The 17539-nt window shown below is 35.1% G+C and overlaps 1 protein-coding gene across 1 annotated transcript in view; it reads right to left on the minus strand.

Moving 5' to 3' along the window:
- Window positions 1-17539, minus strand: part of SPAG16 (sperm associated antigen 16) — an 850722-nt gene that overhangs the window by 800890 nt on the left and 32293 nt on the right. Inside the window, exons 5-6 of the mRNA XM_082631278.1 lie at window positions 13799-13936; window positions 1139-1246 (exon numbers count right to left, since the gene is read on the minus strand). Coding sequence (XP_082487404.1) covers window positions 1139-1246; window positions 13799-13936 — 246 coding nt within the window. The remainder of the gene's footprint in view (window positions 1-1138; window positions 1247-13798; window positions 13937-17539) is intronic.

Below are 17539 nucleotides of genomic sequence, written 5' to 3' on the forward strand. Positions count from 1 at the left end.
ATTTAGACCAAAATATGAAACCAAAAGCATTGATCAAAGGCAATGAATAAACACTCTCAAGGCCTTTTTTTCAAGTTAATGCAATCTCTCTTTCATTAAACTGGTGTTTGACTTCTATAGAGACTCAATTAAGAAAAATCAGAAAAGTGCTAACTTCTAATATATTGCTAAGTTAGAAGGTACATTGATTCTTTCGAGACAGCCTATAATTAAGAAATCATAATAGCCATAATGACCATAATCACAACTAAAGACAGCAATTATCCTGACCACCCCTAAGCTATGTTGTTCAATACAGTAGCCACTAGCCAAATGTGGCTATTTAAATTTAAACTGAAATTAATTAAAATTAAATAAAATCAGTAATTTAATTCATCAGTTGTACTAGCCACACTGAAAGTGCTTAGTAGAGGATGTGATGAATAGCTACCATATGGGGGAGTGCAGATATAAAATATTTATAACATTACAGAAAGTTCTATTGGGCAGCACTGCCCTAGAACAAGCAAAGGAGAATTTTAGTTAGAGATTATAAATTTTTTTCTTACTTGGCGGGGAAGGGGGGGTCAGGGAGAGGAGGAGGGCAGAGGGAAGTGAATCTGAGTATCATTAGAGTAATTTCTAAAAGCCTTAGGATAAATTCAAGGTTATGCAGTATGTGGCGCCCTCCACCTTGCCCTTGTCAAGCTGCTTCTGTACTTTGCTCTCCATTCTTACAATTTGGTGAATATGTCTTGTTCCTCCAGTGACTTGGTGCCTTTGCACAGAATGCTGACCCCACTCCCTCACTCTGTTAACTCATACTTTAGAATTCATTTCCTTTAGAAATAGGTCCCTGAACCATCTAACTCTCTAATCTGGTTGGGGTGACCACCTCTTGGCTTGCATAAATACAATGCAGTATATTTCACTATATTTCTGTTTAACTCCTCCCCCATCACACAACTTAATAGTCTCTGGGAACCTCAACAGCAAGGACCTAAACTTGCTCATCTTTGTATCAAACACATGGCACACAGTAGATGCTCAATAAATGCTGAATGAATAACTTTACCTGGAACCTTCTTCCATGGCCAAATGGCTTAACACAAATTAAATAGTTCTTTAATAAATATGCCAACAAATACTAGCAGCTTACCCTTTGAGGTCATTAATTAACTTGTCTTTCTCCTGGACTGTTCTCTTGTGGTGCATTCGATGAAAATCACGTTCTTTCTGAGTTTTCAGCAGATCTTCTCTAGCCTTGCTGAAAAATAAAAATAACAACTTTAAAAATCACTGCTGGGCCTCCCTGGTGGCGCAGTGGTTGAGAGTCCGCCTGCCGATGCAGGGGATACGGGTTCGTGCCCCGGTCCGGGAGGATCCCATATGCCGCGGAGCGGCTGGGCCCGTGAGCCATGGCCGCTGAGCCTGCGCGTCCGGAGCCTGTGCTCCGCAACGGGAGAAGCCACAACAGTGAGAGGCCCGCATACCGCAAAAAAAAAAAAAAAAAAAAAAAAAAAAATCACTGCTAATTCTTTTCTGAAAAAAATATTTACTTATCAGTTCAAATCCAGTACTAAGCAATTCAAAAGATTATTGAAAAGCAAAGATTCCACTATAATTCTCATTGAAATATCCCAACCAACATAACATATATGGGGGTGGGGAATGAACAGGCTAAAACCTATAGTTTCAAAAATATCATTTATTCACGTTTCATTTAAATAAAGGAAAATTAAAGGTATGCTGCCACAATAACACATAATCCATCTATTTTCAAAGACAATTTGTTTATAAAATTGAAATACATATAAAATAGGATAATTCAAAATAATTACAAATAAAGAAAAAGACTTTACAAAATTTAATTCTGAACTTGCTTGAATATATGGTTAAGTGGGCTACTTAGTTCTGATAATCATAAAAAAGAAAGTGTATAAATTCTAGAAAACCAAGATTTCATTCTGGTAAGGCATGTGAAAAATATATACCACCTACAGATCATATTACTAAAATAATTGGTAACTTAATGAAAAAAGTCTTCAATATCAGTGTTGTGATACAGAAACATTCTTCAACTGGATATATCTTCTGTAGATCCCCGGCATAAAGCAAGCGAGACTATTCTTTCTCAGCCCAAGTCGTATGTGAAAAAATTAATGGGAATGTTTCCTCCACCTCTACAATGTAAGTTAGTTTCAATATAATAATGTAAAATATAATTTATAATGTAAAAGTGGTTATCTACAGTCTTAGTTAACTGACAAAGTGCTACTGAACTGAGATTCTAACATTCTGAAAAATGGATGGACTAAATTAGAGTACTGACAGCTCGCAAAAAGATCAGAATGGAATAAATCTGCCTCTCATATTTCAAAATTCAGATTATATGAAATAAATGCATACAATAGATTTCTGCTTTAGGAGCTATGTCAGAGCAATCATTGAGGAATGGTGGCTGGGATACTGCCAGAGCAGTGGTATGAGTTTAGGTTTTCAGACTTCTGATGACACATGTTATGAGTAGTGAGACTTCTTGCTGCAAGATCAAGCCACACATGGCATATGGTGAAAATGTCTTTTCCATTCTTCCAAGTTTCTTTCTTTCTCCCCTACCATCTCCCACTTATTGTGGATGACCTGTGTTGTTCTTCATTCTACTGTCAATGTTGTAGTTTTGACCACATGTAAATAAACATTGTGTCACAGTACTTCATGGTCTAACCATCTAACCCTCAACTTCATTTCCATGCCAACAATCTTGAAGGCACAAGAAAATGTTGATTAAAATATTGAGACTTGAAAAATCATCTGTGGAATATTCCAACTATTAGATAAACAGTTTATTCTTTCCAGGTTTTAACTCTGTGTGTATGTATGAGAGAAGATGGACCAAAAAACAGAGAGAACCCCTCTGCCACCAAAATGTGCCTAATGAGTGGAGAAGTGAGTGGAAAGGAGGAGAAAGTTTAAATAGAATGACTAGAAATGATAAATGGCTGAGTTGGCAATTTGTTGTGAAAACACAAGAACATCACTTGAATTCATATTCACTTATAAGAAAAGTATGTAAAGTGTCTTATATATTATCTTGCACATAGAAAATATTCAATAAATATTACTGTAATCATCATCATCATCATATTACTATTTAGTATAGTAGAACAGATATATTCAATTCCTCAAACACCTACATTTATCTACCTAAAATAGGGGGCATGCCAGTAGGTAAATATCCTCTAAGGGATCAAAAATATCAGGATACATGATTATTAGTAACACTGATCTTTATGTATATCTTTATAAAAGAATTTAAACTTTATGAACATCTATTTTGAGTCTACTAAAACTCCAGTTTGAGTCTACAACAACTTGACGAATTATTTCATGGGCTTATATTTTATTTATCTTACCTGAAATGTAAACCCATAATAGGTTAAATAAAACTTAGAAAAATAATATTGCGGTTTCTTAAGCAGAACCACAAATGTACAGCACTGCATCAACTCACTTTTTAAATATACACTTTAAGTCCTATTTGTACTCATCCCAGGAAAGAAAGCATAGGAATTGATTGAAGTATTGTACTTTATAAAGTGTTTCTGACCATTAAATTGGTTTTCAGAGACTTGCTTTCTGTTTTCACAAATGAAGTCTACTCAGTGAAACAATTTAAATTCATTTCATGGTGATACATCTCCTATTATGACCTTCCTGCTGCCCATTTGCTTAATAAAAGGAAAATAAAAGTTGTACTAAAAAATAAAGTTTGAGGGCCTCCCTGGTGGCGCAGTGGTTGAGAGTCCGCCTGCCGATGCAGGGGATACGGGTTCGTGCCCCGGTCTGGGAGGATCCCATATGCCGCGGAGCGGCTGGGCCCGTGAGCCATGGCCGCTGGGCCTGCGCGTCCGGAGCCTGTGCTCCGCAGCGGGAGAGGCCACAACAGTGAGAGGCCCGCATACCGCAAAAAGAAAAAAAAAAAAAAAAAAAAAAGTTTGAAATATTCATATAACCAATTAATATTTAAACTATATAGTATTTTCTCACTATATTAGTAGAGCATCGTTTTCTTTAAGAAACACTTTTATTAAGACAGACACCAAATATATAATTCTATTTCAAGTACAATGAAGTAAGTTATTCAGTGAAACATTCTATTTAGATTCGTATATCATAAAGAACACACTACTTAAATGCTTTTCCTTAATGAGATGGCAGAGCGACTAACTTCCCCATTTCAGGAAAGCAGCATATCAAAATATATAATTAAATTATAAAATATCAAGATACTCATATTTTTCATACTATAAAAGCACTGTCCCCAAAACTCCATGTTTAATGTACTAACATAATTTAATAATGTACTCTAAAAAATTATTTTTAACTGAATGCTCCAAGTAAAATAATTGTTATTAACTGAATAGTTTTTACTCAGCTTTTATAATAGATTTACTGAGTTATTCTGTTATCATAATTTGGCAAAAGGTATCATATAAACATTTTCTTGTTTACATGCACCAAAGTAGGCCATCTTTGTCATGTATTTTTTCGTGTGCAAACTTGAATCAAAGTAATTTCTGATAACAGTACTGTATAATTACCAACTATTTCATTCTCTTCAATTGGTTATAAATAAATTTGTTTAACCCACTACAATTATTATTGGAATAATTGTCAGATAGCCAAAATACTACTCAGCTAGATTAGATGCAAACTTTCATTATCTTCTTAACCAAAAAAGAAAGGGGTATACCCATGTCTGGAAAAAAATACCTTCTTAATTTAACAAGCAATTACCTAAACACTAAAGCATGAAATTTTATGGGCCTCATTATTATCTTTATCCACAGTGTGTGTTTCTGAAAGTCATTAAATTAAATGGGTCTTTGGAAATGCTGGGTACTCTTTGACCTTTTATAGAAGTGAATTTTGTAAGTGAAATTAGAGCCTATTAGTAAAGCACCTAATTTTTTCTCAGTATTAACAGCCATTTAATTTTCGTTATGCCTATATTTTCCGGCAGGAGATAAAATTAAGTATTTCATTATTTTTAAGATGGTACATTTTAATCTTCTATTTAGTAATCCTAGTCAGTATTATTTCCTGCCTAATCTTCAGGACTCTCAATAAAACTTTTATGGTCTGCATTACATTTCCTTACTATAAAAGCTCAGCAAAGGAAGACAGTACTCTAAATGGGGCAAGACGGAGCTTCAGAGAAAATTATTTAAATTCCCATCATAAAAGGAAAACGATGCCTTCTCCTAAGGAATACTATAAAAGAGGCAAAAATCATGAATTAACTACTCTAAAAATTATTAAAAGCTTAATTAAAGAGCCAAAATGTTTTTTTTATTAATTTTTATTGTAGTATAGTTGCTTTATAATAGTTTCTTGCAGTACAGCAAAGTGAATCAGTCATATGTACACATATATCCACTCTTTCTCCCATTTCCTTCCAATTTAGGTCATCACAGAGCACTGAGTAGAGTTCCCTGTGCTATACAGTAGGTTCTCTTTAGTTATCTGTTTTATACATAGTAGTGTATATATGTCAGTCCCAATCTCCCAATTCATTCCAACCCCCTCTTTCTCCCTTGGTAACGAAAAATTTGTTCTATACATCTGTGACTATTTCTGCTTTGCAATAAGTTCATCTCTACCATTTTTCAAGATTCCACATATAAGCAATATTATATTTGTTTTTCTCTTTCTGACTTACTTCACTCTGTATGACAGTTGCTAGGTCCATCCATGTCTCTGAAAATGAGACTATTTCACTCCTTTTTATGGCTGAGTAATATCCCATTGTATATATGTACTACATCTTCTTTACCCATTCCTCTGTCAATGGACATTTAGGTTGCTTCCATGTCCTGGCTATTGTAAATAGTGCCATAATGAACATCAGTGTGCATGCATCCTTTCTAATTACAGTTTTCTCCTGATATATGCCTAGCAGTGGGATTGCTGGGTCATATGGTAGCTCTATTTTTAGTTTTTTAAGGAACCTCCATACTCTTCTCATAGTGGCTGTACCAATTTACATTCCCACCAACAGTGTAGGAGTATTCCCTTTTCTCCACACCCTCTCCAGCATTTATTGTTTCTAGATTTTTTTTATGATGGCTATTCTGACTGGTGTGGAGTGATACTCATTGTACTGTTGATTTGCATTTCTCTAATAATTAATAATGTTGAGCATTTTTTCATGTGTTCGTTGGCCATCTGTATGTGTTCTTTGGAGAAATGTCTATTTAGGTCTTCTGCCCATTTTTTCATTGGGTTGTTTTTTTTTTTTTATATTGAGCTTCACAAGCTGCTTGTATATTTTGGAGATTAATCCCTGGTCAGTTGCTTCGTTTGCAAATATTTTCTCCCATTCTGAGGTTGTCTTTTCAATTTGTTTACGGTTTCCTTTGCTGGAAAAAGCTGAAGTTTCATTAGGTCCCATTTGTTCATTTTTGTTTTTATTTTCATTACTCTAGGAGGTGGGTCAAAGAAGATCTTGCTGTGATTTATGTCAAAGAGTGTTCTGTCCATACTTTCCTCTAAGAGTTTTATAGTATCCAGCCTTACATTTAGGTCTTTAATCCATTTTGAGTTTATTTTTGTTTATGGTGTTAGGGAGTGTTCTAATTTCATTCTTTTACAGGTAGTTGTCCAATTTTCCCAGCAGCACTTATGGAAGAGACTGTCTTTTCTCCATTGTATATTCTCGCCCCCTTAGTCATAGATTAGGTGGCCATATGTGCATGGGTTTATCTCTCAACTTTCTATTCTGTTCCATTGATCTATAATTCTGTTTCTGTGCCAGTACTATACTGTTTTGATTACTGTAGATTTGCAGTATAGTCTGAAGTCCGAGAGCCTGATTCCTCCAGCTCCATTTTTCTTTCTCAAGATTGCTTTCAATCTCTGGAGTCTTTTGGTCAAAGTGTAAAATATTTCATTCTAAGTCTGTGAAAATTACCCTTGGTAATTTGATAGGGATTGCATTGAATCTGTAGATTGCTTTGGGTAGTACAATCATTTTCACAATATTGATTCTTCCAATCCAAGAACATGGTATATTTCTCCAACTATTTGAGGTATCTTTGATTTCTTTCATCAGTATCTTATAGTTTTCTGCGTAGAGGTCTTTTGCCTCCTTAGGTAAGTTTATTCCTCAGAATTTTATTCTTTTGATGCGATGGTAAATGGGATTGTTTCCTTAATCTCTCTTTCTGATCTTTCATTGTTAGTGTATAGAAATGCAAGAGATTTCTGTGTATTAAAAAATAATGTACACACTGCTATATTTAAAATGTATAACCAACAAGGACCTACTGCATAACATAGGGAACCCTGCTCAATATTATGTAACAACCTAAATGGGAAAAGAATTTGGAAAAGAATAGATACATGTATATGTATAACTGAATTACTTTGCTGTAAGCCTGAAACTATCAACATTGTTAATCAACTATACTCCAATATAAAATAAAAAGTATTTTAAAAAACATATTTCTCTGTATTAATTTTGTATCCTGCAACTTTACCAAATTCTTTGATGAGCCTTAGTAGTTTTCTGGTAGCATCTTTAGGATTTTCTATGTATAGTATCATGTCATCTGCAAACAGTAACAGTTTACTTCTTTTTTTCCAATTTGGATTCCTTTTATTTCTTTTTCTTCTCCAACAGCCATGGCTAGGACTTCCAAAACTATGTTGAATAAAAGTGGTGAGAGTAGGCATCCTTGTCTTGTTCCTGATCTTAGAGGAAATGCTTTCAGCTTTTCACCATTGCGTATGATGTTAGCTGTAGGTTTGTCATATATGGCCTTTATTATGCTGAAGTAGGTTCCCTCTAAGCCCACTTTCTGAAGAGCTTTTATCATAAATGGGTGTTGAACTTTGTCAGAAGCTTTTTAAAAAGCCAAAATGTTAATAGCACACATTCATATAAGTCCCTCCTATTTGCCAGGCACAGCTACAGGCCCTGAGGATATACTGAGCACAAGACAAGTCCCTATTATATGGAGTTCACAATGTAACAAAAATGTATACATTAGAAAATTAGATGTAAAGGGCACAAATTTCGAGCTCCTTCACAAATATACAGCATTAAACTAAAGATAACCTAATAACTGGAAAGAGATACCATACAAATAGAAGACTAAAACTTATAAATATATCAATCCTTCCCCCCCAAAAAAGTATGTATGTATAAATATATGTACACACACACACACACACACAAACACACATTCTTCCCAAATTGTTATAGATTCAACTCAATCTTAATTCTAATCCCACCCCTGTCTTTCTATAGAAATAGACAAAGTGATTCTTAAATTTGTATGAAAATGCAAAGGATCTAGGATAGTCAAACTGTCTTTAAAAAAGAAAAACAAAGCTGGAAGACTAACTCTATCCACTTTAAGGACTTAATTAAACTTACAGTAATCAAGAGTGTGGTATTAGTATAAGGATAAACAAATAGGTTAATGGAACAGAATAGAGTATAGAAATAGACCCACAATTACAGGGTCAATTGATTTTCAACAAAAATGCCAAAGAAATTCAATGAAGGATGAAAAATCTTTTTAAGAATGGTGCTGGAACAACTGACTATTCCTATAGGAAAGAAAATTAACCTCTAGCTCCTACCTCACACAGTATACAAAAATTAAAGATAGACCACAGGCTGAAATACAAATTCTAAATCTGTAAAGTTTTAGGAGAAAACAGAATATTTCTGTGACCTGGGAGTAGGCAATGGTATCTTAGCCAAAATATCAAAAGCAATATTGTAAAAAAGATACATTAGACTTCCTCAAAATTTAAAACTTCTGCTCACCCAAAGACACCATTAAGAAATTGAAGAATCAAGCCATAAACTGGAAGAAAATATTCACAATATTCTGACAAAGGATTTGTAACCAGAATATATAAAGAACACTTACAACTCAAAAATAAGACAAATAATTCAACCAAAAACAGGCAAAAGATTTAAACAGAAAGCAGGATCAATTAATGGCCAATAAGCACACACACACACACAAAATGTTCACAATATCATTAGTTATCAGGAAAATGTATATCAAAACTACAAGAAGCTGCTACCATACAACCACTAAAATGGCTGAAATTTAAAAGACTAACAAAACTCAGTGATGGTGACAATATGGAGCAATTGGAACTCTCATATATTGCTCTTGAGATTGTAAAATGACTCAACTTGAATGTTAGAAAATGGACTAGCAGTTTCTTATACATCTACCCTTCATAAATTCCATTCCTAAGTTTTTATCCAAAAGAAAGAAAGCACATCTTCACAAAAAGGCTTGTACACAAATGTTCATAGCAGTATCACTCATAATAACCACAGTTGGAAACAACTCAATAGAAAAAGGGTAAACAAATTGTGGTATACACTACACAATAGAGTACTACTTAGCAATAAAAGGGAACAAATTATTGATAAATGCAAAAATCACATATAAACTTTACAGATTTTAGCTGAGTGGAAGATGTCAAACACAAAGAAATGAATATTCTGTGATTCCATTTATGAAGTTCTCAAACTGGCAAAGCTAACCTAAGGTGGAAAATAAAATCAGAACAGTGATTGCCAGGGGAGGGAATGATTGAGAAGGGACACAAAAGAAATTCCTGGATAGATAGAAATGTTCTATAGTAACATGAGTATGGAGGTTACAAGACTTCATCTGTTTGTCAAAATTATGTAGCTAAGACTTGTACATTTCAAGTTATGTAAATTATAACACAAAAAAAAACTGTAAAAAATAATATAAGGGCTTCTATTATGTCTCTTTGCCTCCAATATTAACAATTTCTAACCCATCCCCATTTCTAAAGTGTATGCCATCACATCAGTTCCTTTCTTAAAATCCATCAGTAACTCCAAGTTAAATTTACAAAGTTCAGGGCTTCCCTGGTGGCGCAGTGGTTGACGGTCTGCCTGCCGATGCAGGGAACACGGGATCATGTCCCGGTCTGGGAAGATCCCACATCCCACATGCCGTGGAGCGGTGGGGCCCGTGAGCCATGGCCACTGAGCCTGCATGTCCAGAGCCTGTGCTCCGCAACGGGAGAGGCCACAACAGTGAGAGGCCCGCGTACCACAAAAAAAAATAATAATAATATAATAGGGGCTTCCCTGGTGGTACAGTGGTTGAGAGTCCGCCTGCCGATGCAGGGGACACGGGTTCGTGCCCCGGTCCGGGAAGATCCCACATGCCGCAGAGTGGCTAGGCCCGTGAGCCATGGCCGCTGAGCCTGCACGTCAGGGGCCTGTGCTCCGCAACGGGAGAGACCACAACAGTGAGAGGCCCGTGTACCGCAAAAAAATAAAATTAAAAAAATAATAATATAATAAACAGGATGTGGGGTAGGGTGTGGGTGGAGATAGAAATGAAATAAGAATGGCAGAAAGTTGATAAGTGTTGAAACTGTGTGACAGGCCCAAGAAGTTCATTATTTTATTTTGTTTACTTTCTATATGCTTGGTATTTGTTTAGAATTAAAAAGTTAAAAAGTTAAATATTTTTGGTTAAAATAACAATTGGTCTATATTTCAATATACAAGTACAGTTACATTCTAGTCTTCCAAGAAAGAATGTCAAACTACTACTTTTATCATTCCTCTCCAGTATCTAGTATGTATTGGGTTGGTCAAAAACTTCACTCAGGTTTTGCTATAAGATGTTCTGAACGAACTTTTTGGCCAACCCAATAATATATTTAATGTAACTATAAATCTTTTTAATAATGCTGTTTTTCCCTTAAAAACATCCATAAAGATATTTTCCAAGCAGTTTTTTCCCAACCTTTTTTTTATCAAGATTTAATTGACATGTAACATTATATCAGTTTCAGGTGTACAACATACTGATTGGATGTATGTTTGTATATATTGCAAAATAATCACAATAAGTCTGGCTAACACCCATCACGAAACATACAGATATACCATACACTAAATTTTATATTTTAGAAGATAATCTACATTTGCAGCAAATATAGGGAAACCTCTGTTCTAAAATTGGCATTGCTTACAGCAGAGAAAAAGACAATTTCTTTTTTAATTATAGCAATTCAGATATTTTATAGTGAAATATTTTCCCTTTACATCTCTTCCTCATGCTTCATCATTGCTGAATTTCAAAAATAATGATATGATAATCTAGGGATGACAGCCTTTAGAGATATTGATAATAATAGCTGACATTTTCACAGCACTTTGTGATTTACACAGCTCTTTTTTTTTTTTCTTTTTTTTGCGGTACGCGGGCCTCTCACTGCTGTGGCCTCTCCCGTTGTGGAACACAGGCTCCGGACGCGCAGGCTCAGCGGCCATGGCTCACGGGCCTAGCCACTCCGCGGCATGTGGGATCTTCCCGGACCGGGGCACGAACCCGTGTCCCCTGCATCGGCACGCGGACTCTCAAGCACTGCGCCACCAGGGAAGCCCTACACAGCTCTTTAATATAGATTGTCTTATTTAGTTATCACATCACTCCCTAGGAGTTAATAATATTATGCATAATTATTCCCAGTATAACAATAAGGGAACTGAGTGAATAAGTAGCAGAATATTGGAAGCTAGGTATTTGAACGTTAAGTTCAGTACTCTTTCCATGGCAAATCTTCCCTATATAAATAATAAGCTTGCAGCTATATGATTTCACTGATTTTTCTAGATTCATCACTAAATGCTACCAGTTTAATTAAGATTATATATAATACATCTGTAACCTGACTCTTTTTATGTATTAAATATTAATTATTATTAGAAAAGTATTTGACATCTACATTTATCTTGCTTTAAGAAACAGCCTTAATCCTAAAAAAGAAAACTTTAATGTAAATTCCTTAAAGGGAATCCCATGTTTATCACTAATTCCTACTGGAAAAATAACCTCACAAGTCAAATTGAAAAACCTGTGTGATGAAACTTACAATTTGGGGCAAACTTGTAGCATGACAGAGGTAGTTTTGGGAATTCTTTACAAAATTTCAGTCTCCATTTTCTGGGAATGTATCCAACAAAATTAGGCCACAGGGACATCCTTCATCAAAAGGGGCTGTGAAGCACAATTTGCTTAATATTCATTCAATGATATAAATATTAGGCATTTACTAAGGGTCAAGCAGCTTTCCTTCAAATTTTCCATGTCAGGTAGATTAAACTAAATAAATATTTTCCTTTTCTAATTTGTATAAGTTTAATTATATCAAGTAAGATAGATTTGAGAGCTACCATAAGCCCATTGAAACTAAAACTATATTTTAGTAAATACAGTAAATTTTAAAAACATTTAGTAATCTGATATTTTAGTAAACATGAACAAGAGACAGATTTCATTTGAGTGATATCTGTTTGAATTATGGTTTCTTTTAACATTAAGCTAATAATTTGCATGGGCAACAGTTTATATGGTTTTGATTATAGTTATTAAATATAATATTCAATAAATGACCGGTAATAAAAATGATAATTTCATAGCACTGGAGCAAAACTCATTGCAGAAAGAGGCTCTACCTATTCAAAAGAAATTAGCAAACTCAAGCAATAATTCAAAGGAGATCAGGAACTGAAACAGTATGCTAGGCAGCACTCTGAAAAATTTGCTGTGTCAAATTCCCAGTGCATCCATTAGGTGTCTATACAAAATCACAGTGAGTGTCAGGGCCAAGAGTGCAAACCACTTCTGAGAAATGGAACTGAGGATAGAGAGGATGCTGATTCTAGTACTATCATTCTGTGGATCATCATACACTTCCGTCTAAAATGTAAAATCCCAAATAGTACATCCATAGATAATATGAAAGTTGTATAACTTGCAAAATACATTTCTGTAAGTGCACATAGTAACTGAATAAACAATCGTAAAAATTATTATTTATTTACCACCACCATTCAAAAGCAGAAGCTTATTTTAACTGTTTCCTTCACCTGGCAATACAGTCTCGTTTCTTTACATTAAAGTTTTTTACAAAGATCTTAGAAATATTATGTTCCTTTATGGTAGTTCTGTTTATCTAATTTTTGTTTTAATATGATTCTTTAACAGAGAAAGCCCCTCTTCAAATGTTTAATAAAAATTAATGAACAAAGCATAAACTGTCTACTCCATATCTAAGCATTGATTTTTCATCTAACATTGTCTTAGGTGAGTATGTTCACCCCAAGTCAACACATTCACATATTTGTCTTTGCCAGAATAACACTGTCCATTTATCTAAATTTGTTTGCCAAAAATTGCATGTCTTTCATTAATTTAGAAAGAAAGAAACATGCAGAGATATTTGGTTTCTGTTACGTTTCTCTTCTGTGCATAAATTCATGCTATGAAATTATAAAATAACAGCTTTCTTTGGGCAACTTGCAAATACTGAAATTGCTCTACTAACAATACACTAGCTCCTTCCTTCCTTTAGCTTTCTATAATTTTATTATTATTTCAGAAATCAGCTTACTCTCATAGGGGAAGATTTCCACAAGCCATGATAAGACTATCAAAATACATAAGGAAGCGAATGTTACATAACAAATTAACAACCTCCTGCACAACCCCCTGCATTCCACTCTTGTTGGTGAATTACAGTTGTGAGTGGTCTGCTCATCTGTTCAATTAATTTGCTGGTGAAGCCTTTCATATTCTTTCCAACTAGAACTGACATATAATTCATTTCTCCAGAGTTAAAGCTCTGTTGCATTAACCACCATCCACCTATTAGCTAATTCAATGCCTTACTTTTATTTAGTCCAAAATAAAAAAAAAAAAGTCATTAAAAAATAACATACTCAGCTGCTTGTTTACAGTGCTTCAAGTCTTTCTTCAAAATTTTGTTCTCATTTTCTAAAAGCATATTCTGGGTGTAGACATCTGGAACATGCCCACCACCTCTAAGTTCAGTTACTCCCTTCTGTATTAACTCATACCTAGGATAAAATCAAACAAAAGACTTTATATTGTTTCTTTCTACTACATTGGCTTAATTTATGTACATTTCAAAAAGTTAAATCACTTTTTTAAATTTTATTTATTTTTGGCTGCATCGGGTCTTCGTTGCTGCATGTGGGCTTTCTCCAGTTGCGACAAGTGGGGGCTACTTTTCATTGCGGTGTGCAGGCTTCTCATTGTGGTAGTTCCTCTTGCTGCTCTTGTTGCGGAACACGGGCTTTAGGCACGTGGGCTTCAGCAGTTGCAGCGCTCAGGCTTAGCTGCTCCAAGGCATGTGGGGTCTTCCTGGACCAGGGCTCGAACCCATGTCTCCTGCATTGGCAGGCAGATTCTTAACCACTGCGTCACCAGGGAAGCCCAAAAAGTTAAGTCTTAGGGAATGTTTATAGTGATAAGTTGCAATATAACTTTTTAAATTTAAAATGTCAATATTCATAAGATTTTTAAAATAAAATATTAATGAATTGCTAAGTACTAATATCATCATGGTGCATAAAATATAACTGAACATCTCCTATGCTCCAGGCACTAGTCCAGACACTGGTGAAATTAACCAAAATGTCCAAGTCCCTACCTATCTAATGGAATTTCCATTCTAGTGTGGATGGTGATATATTCTATGAAGTAAAATAAAGCAAGATAAGAGAAACAGAGAGACTGAAGAAGAGAATGATGGGGGGTGTTTGTGATATTTTATATAAGGTGGCCAGAGAAAGTATAACTGACAAAGTGATATTTGAGCAGGGAACTGAAGGAAATGAGAGACTAAGCCATGTGGATATGTGGGAGAGGAGCATTCTTGGCTGATAGAAAAGTAAATGTAAAGGCCCTGAGACAAGGAGGCGTTTGACAAATACAATACAAAGCAAAAAGCCAGTACATCTGTAGTATTTGGAAATGGAGCCAACTAAGTGAGCAGGAAATAGAAGGGTGAGAGATAAGTCAGGAAGACAGCAGGGAGCCAAAGAGAGGAATGGGATTTTACTCTGAATCAGAAGCCATCAGAATGCTTTAAGAGACAAGTGATGCTGATCAGATTTCTGTTTTAAAAGGATTAGTCTGGCATCTGTTTGAAGAAACTGACTCTAGAGAAGCAAGAGTAGAACCAGAGAGTCTAGTTAGGAGGCTGCTGCAATAGTTCAGGAGAGAAAGATTGGTGGCTTAGACAAAGTTGGTAACAGTAAAGATTGTGAGGAATGGGTATCTTCTGGACATGCTGTAAAGATGGAGCCAACAGGATTCTCCTACAGATCAGATGTCAGGTGTTGGTTAAAAAAGAAAAGCCAAGGATGACTCCAAGGATTTTGGCTGAGAAACAGACAGACATTTAGTGAAGTGGGGACAAATGCAGTAGGAATTGGGTGCTTGGAGAAATCATGGAACTGTTTCTATCCATGTTAAATGCAATATGTCTGCTGGGCAATTAAGTGAAAATGAGCATTATTAGTACATGTCCAGAGTTCAGGGAAAAAGTTAGGACATGCAGTTTAAATCTGGGAATGATCAGTAAATAGATACACTTTCAAGTCACAAGATTGGATGAGGCCAGTTAGGAAGTGAATGTAAAGAGAGAAGTAAGGAAGACCTAGGACTGTTTCAAGATTGGGAAGAGAAGGAAATACTACCAAATAGAGACTAAGAAAGAGAGGGGGCAGTGAAGTAGTGAAAGAATAGAAGAGTGCTTTGGTCAGGGATCAAGTGAAGAAAGTGTTGCAAGAAATAAGAAATGGGTAACAGTGACAAATGATGCAAGGAGAATGAATAGGAGGAGTACTGAGGATCGATCACTGAATTTGGCAATGTGAAGTCACTGAAAAAAGTTTCAGTAGAGTCATGTAGATGAAAGTGGAACTAGAGTAGGAATGAGAGAGTAGGAAATGAGGAAGTAGCAACAAACTCTTTCAAGGAGATAAGCTATAAAGCAGAGCCCAGGAAATCAAGATGAACCTAGAAGAGAAAGTGGAGTCCAGGGTGTTTTGTTTTCTTCTATTTTTTAATATATGACATATTACTGTACATCTCTATGCTTACGTGAGGTGATCCAGCAGAGAAGGAAAAAGTTTACAGTGAAGGAAAGAGAAGGAACAATTGCAGGAGTCATGTGCTTGAGTAGGTGAGAGGAGCTGGGATACAGTAGAGGAGAGCTGGCCTCAGCTGACAGTGTATATGGCTCAGCCGCTGTGACAGGAGAGAGGGAGAATGCTGACAATAGAGGTGGCAGGTTGGTAGAGAGGAAGCAAGAGTTGTGGAACTTCCATTTTCTCAGTGAAATAAGAAGGAACATCAGAAAATCATTTGTAAATCTGTAAATAAGTACAATTTTAATCATTATATGTAACAATTAATAAAGTTAAATAAAAAACAACCAGAGCATAGAAAAACATTTCAAGTAATATAGTTATTAACAAAGAAATCCCTACAAAGTTTGCTATAGATGAGCTAAATATTAGTTTAAAAATGTTTAATTTTCAGCATTTTCATATTTTAAATCTTAACTTTATTAATATATTACACATTAGTAGTCATATGTTTTGTGTTTTATATATATATATATATCTTATCTGATAGCAAAAAATAGCAAGAAAACCCCTGTAAAATATCCAAAAGTTTAAGATAATTGAATCAATATTAAATGATATTTGCCACAACTTACAAAATAACAAATAGATAACCATTTAAGCATAAAATCACTTTTCTATGCATATTTGGAATGTGGTTTATACTTATCTCAAAAGAGAAGACATAAGGATTGACTTAAGTATTGGACCATAAAGTTTTTCTGACCATAAAATTGGTTTTCAGCAACTTGCTTTATTTAATGCACAAAAAAAAATCACTAAAGAAATTATTTCCGGCTTCCCTGGTGGCGCAGTGGTTGAGAGTCTGCCTGCCAATGCAGAGGACACGGGTTCGTGCCCCAGTCTGGGAAGATCCCACATGCCGCGGAGCGACTGGGCCCATGAGCCATGGCCATTGAGCCTGCGTGTCTGGAGCCTGTGCTCCGCAACGGGAGAGGCCACAACAGTGAGAGGCCCACATACCACAAAAAAAAAAAAAAAAAGAAATTATTTCAAGAAGAAAAAAAAGTGATATGAAGGCCACTAAAATAAATGCTATGTAAAAAAATTAATATGTGGTAAAAGTTTTAACTGCACTACCCACATTTGAGTAATTATGTATTATGCCAAATTTTACTGGTTAAAAGCAGCAATATTTATACTTTTGTGAAAATTAAAGGAATATACTAATTTATAATTTCTTCTAAAATTAAGAAAAAAATTAAAATAGCAATTAAGTATTATAAATAATTGCACTATTACATTTGATGGCATTTTTACTACCATCCAACCTTCAGCAGAATGTTAGGAACAGAAGCCAAACTGGAGAGAACCAAGGATGTAAAAGAGTAAAGAAAGAAAGAAAATAAAGAGCCTGTTTGCAAAACATTTGGCTGTAAAGGGAAGAAGAGTTGGAGTGAGTTACAGATAAAAAGAGGAAAAGGCAAAGAGCAAGAATGTACATTTCACGTGAGTCCGGACCTTGTTAAGAGCGAGCAAAACAATCCAGTGGAGGAAAGGAGA

Source organism: Mesoplodon mirus, assembly GCF_964341445.2.
Source record: "Mesoplodon mirus genome assembly, chromosome: 8".
NCBI classification, from domain to species: Eukaryota; Metazoa; Chordata; class Mammalia; order Artiodactyla; family Ziphiidae; genus Mesoplodon; species Mesoplodon mirus.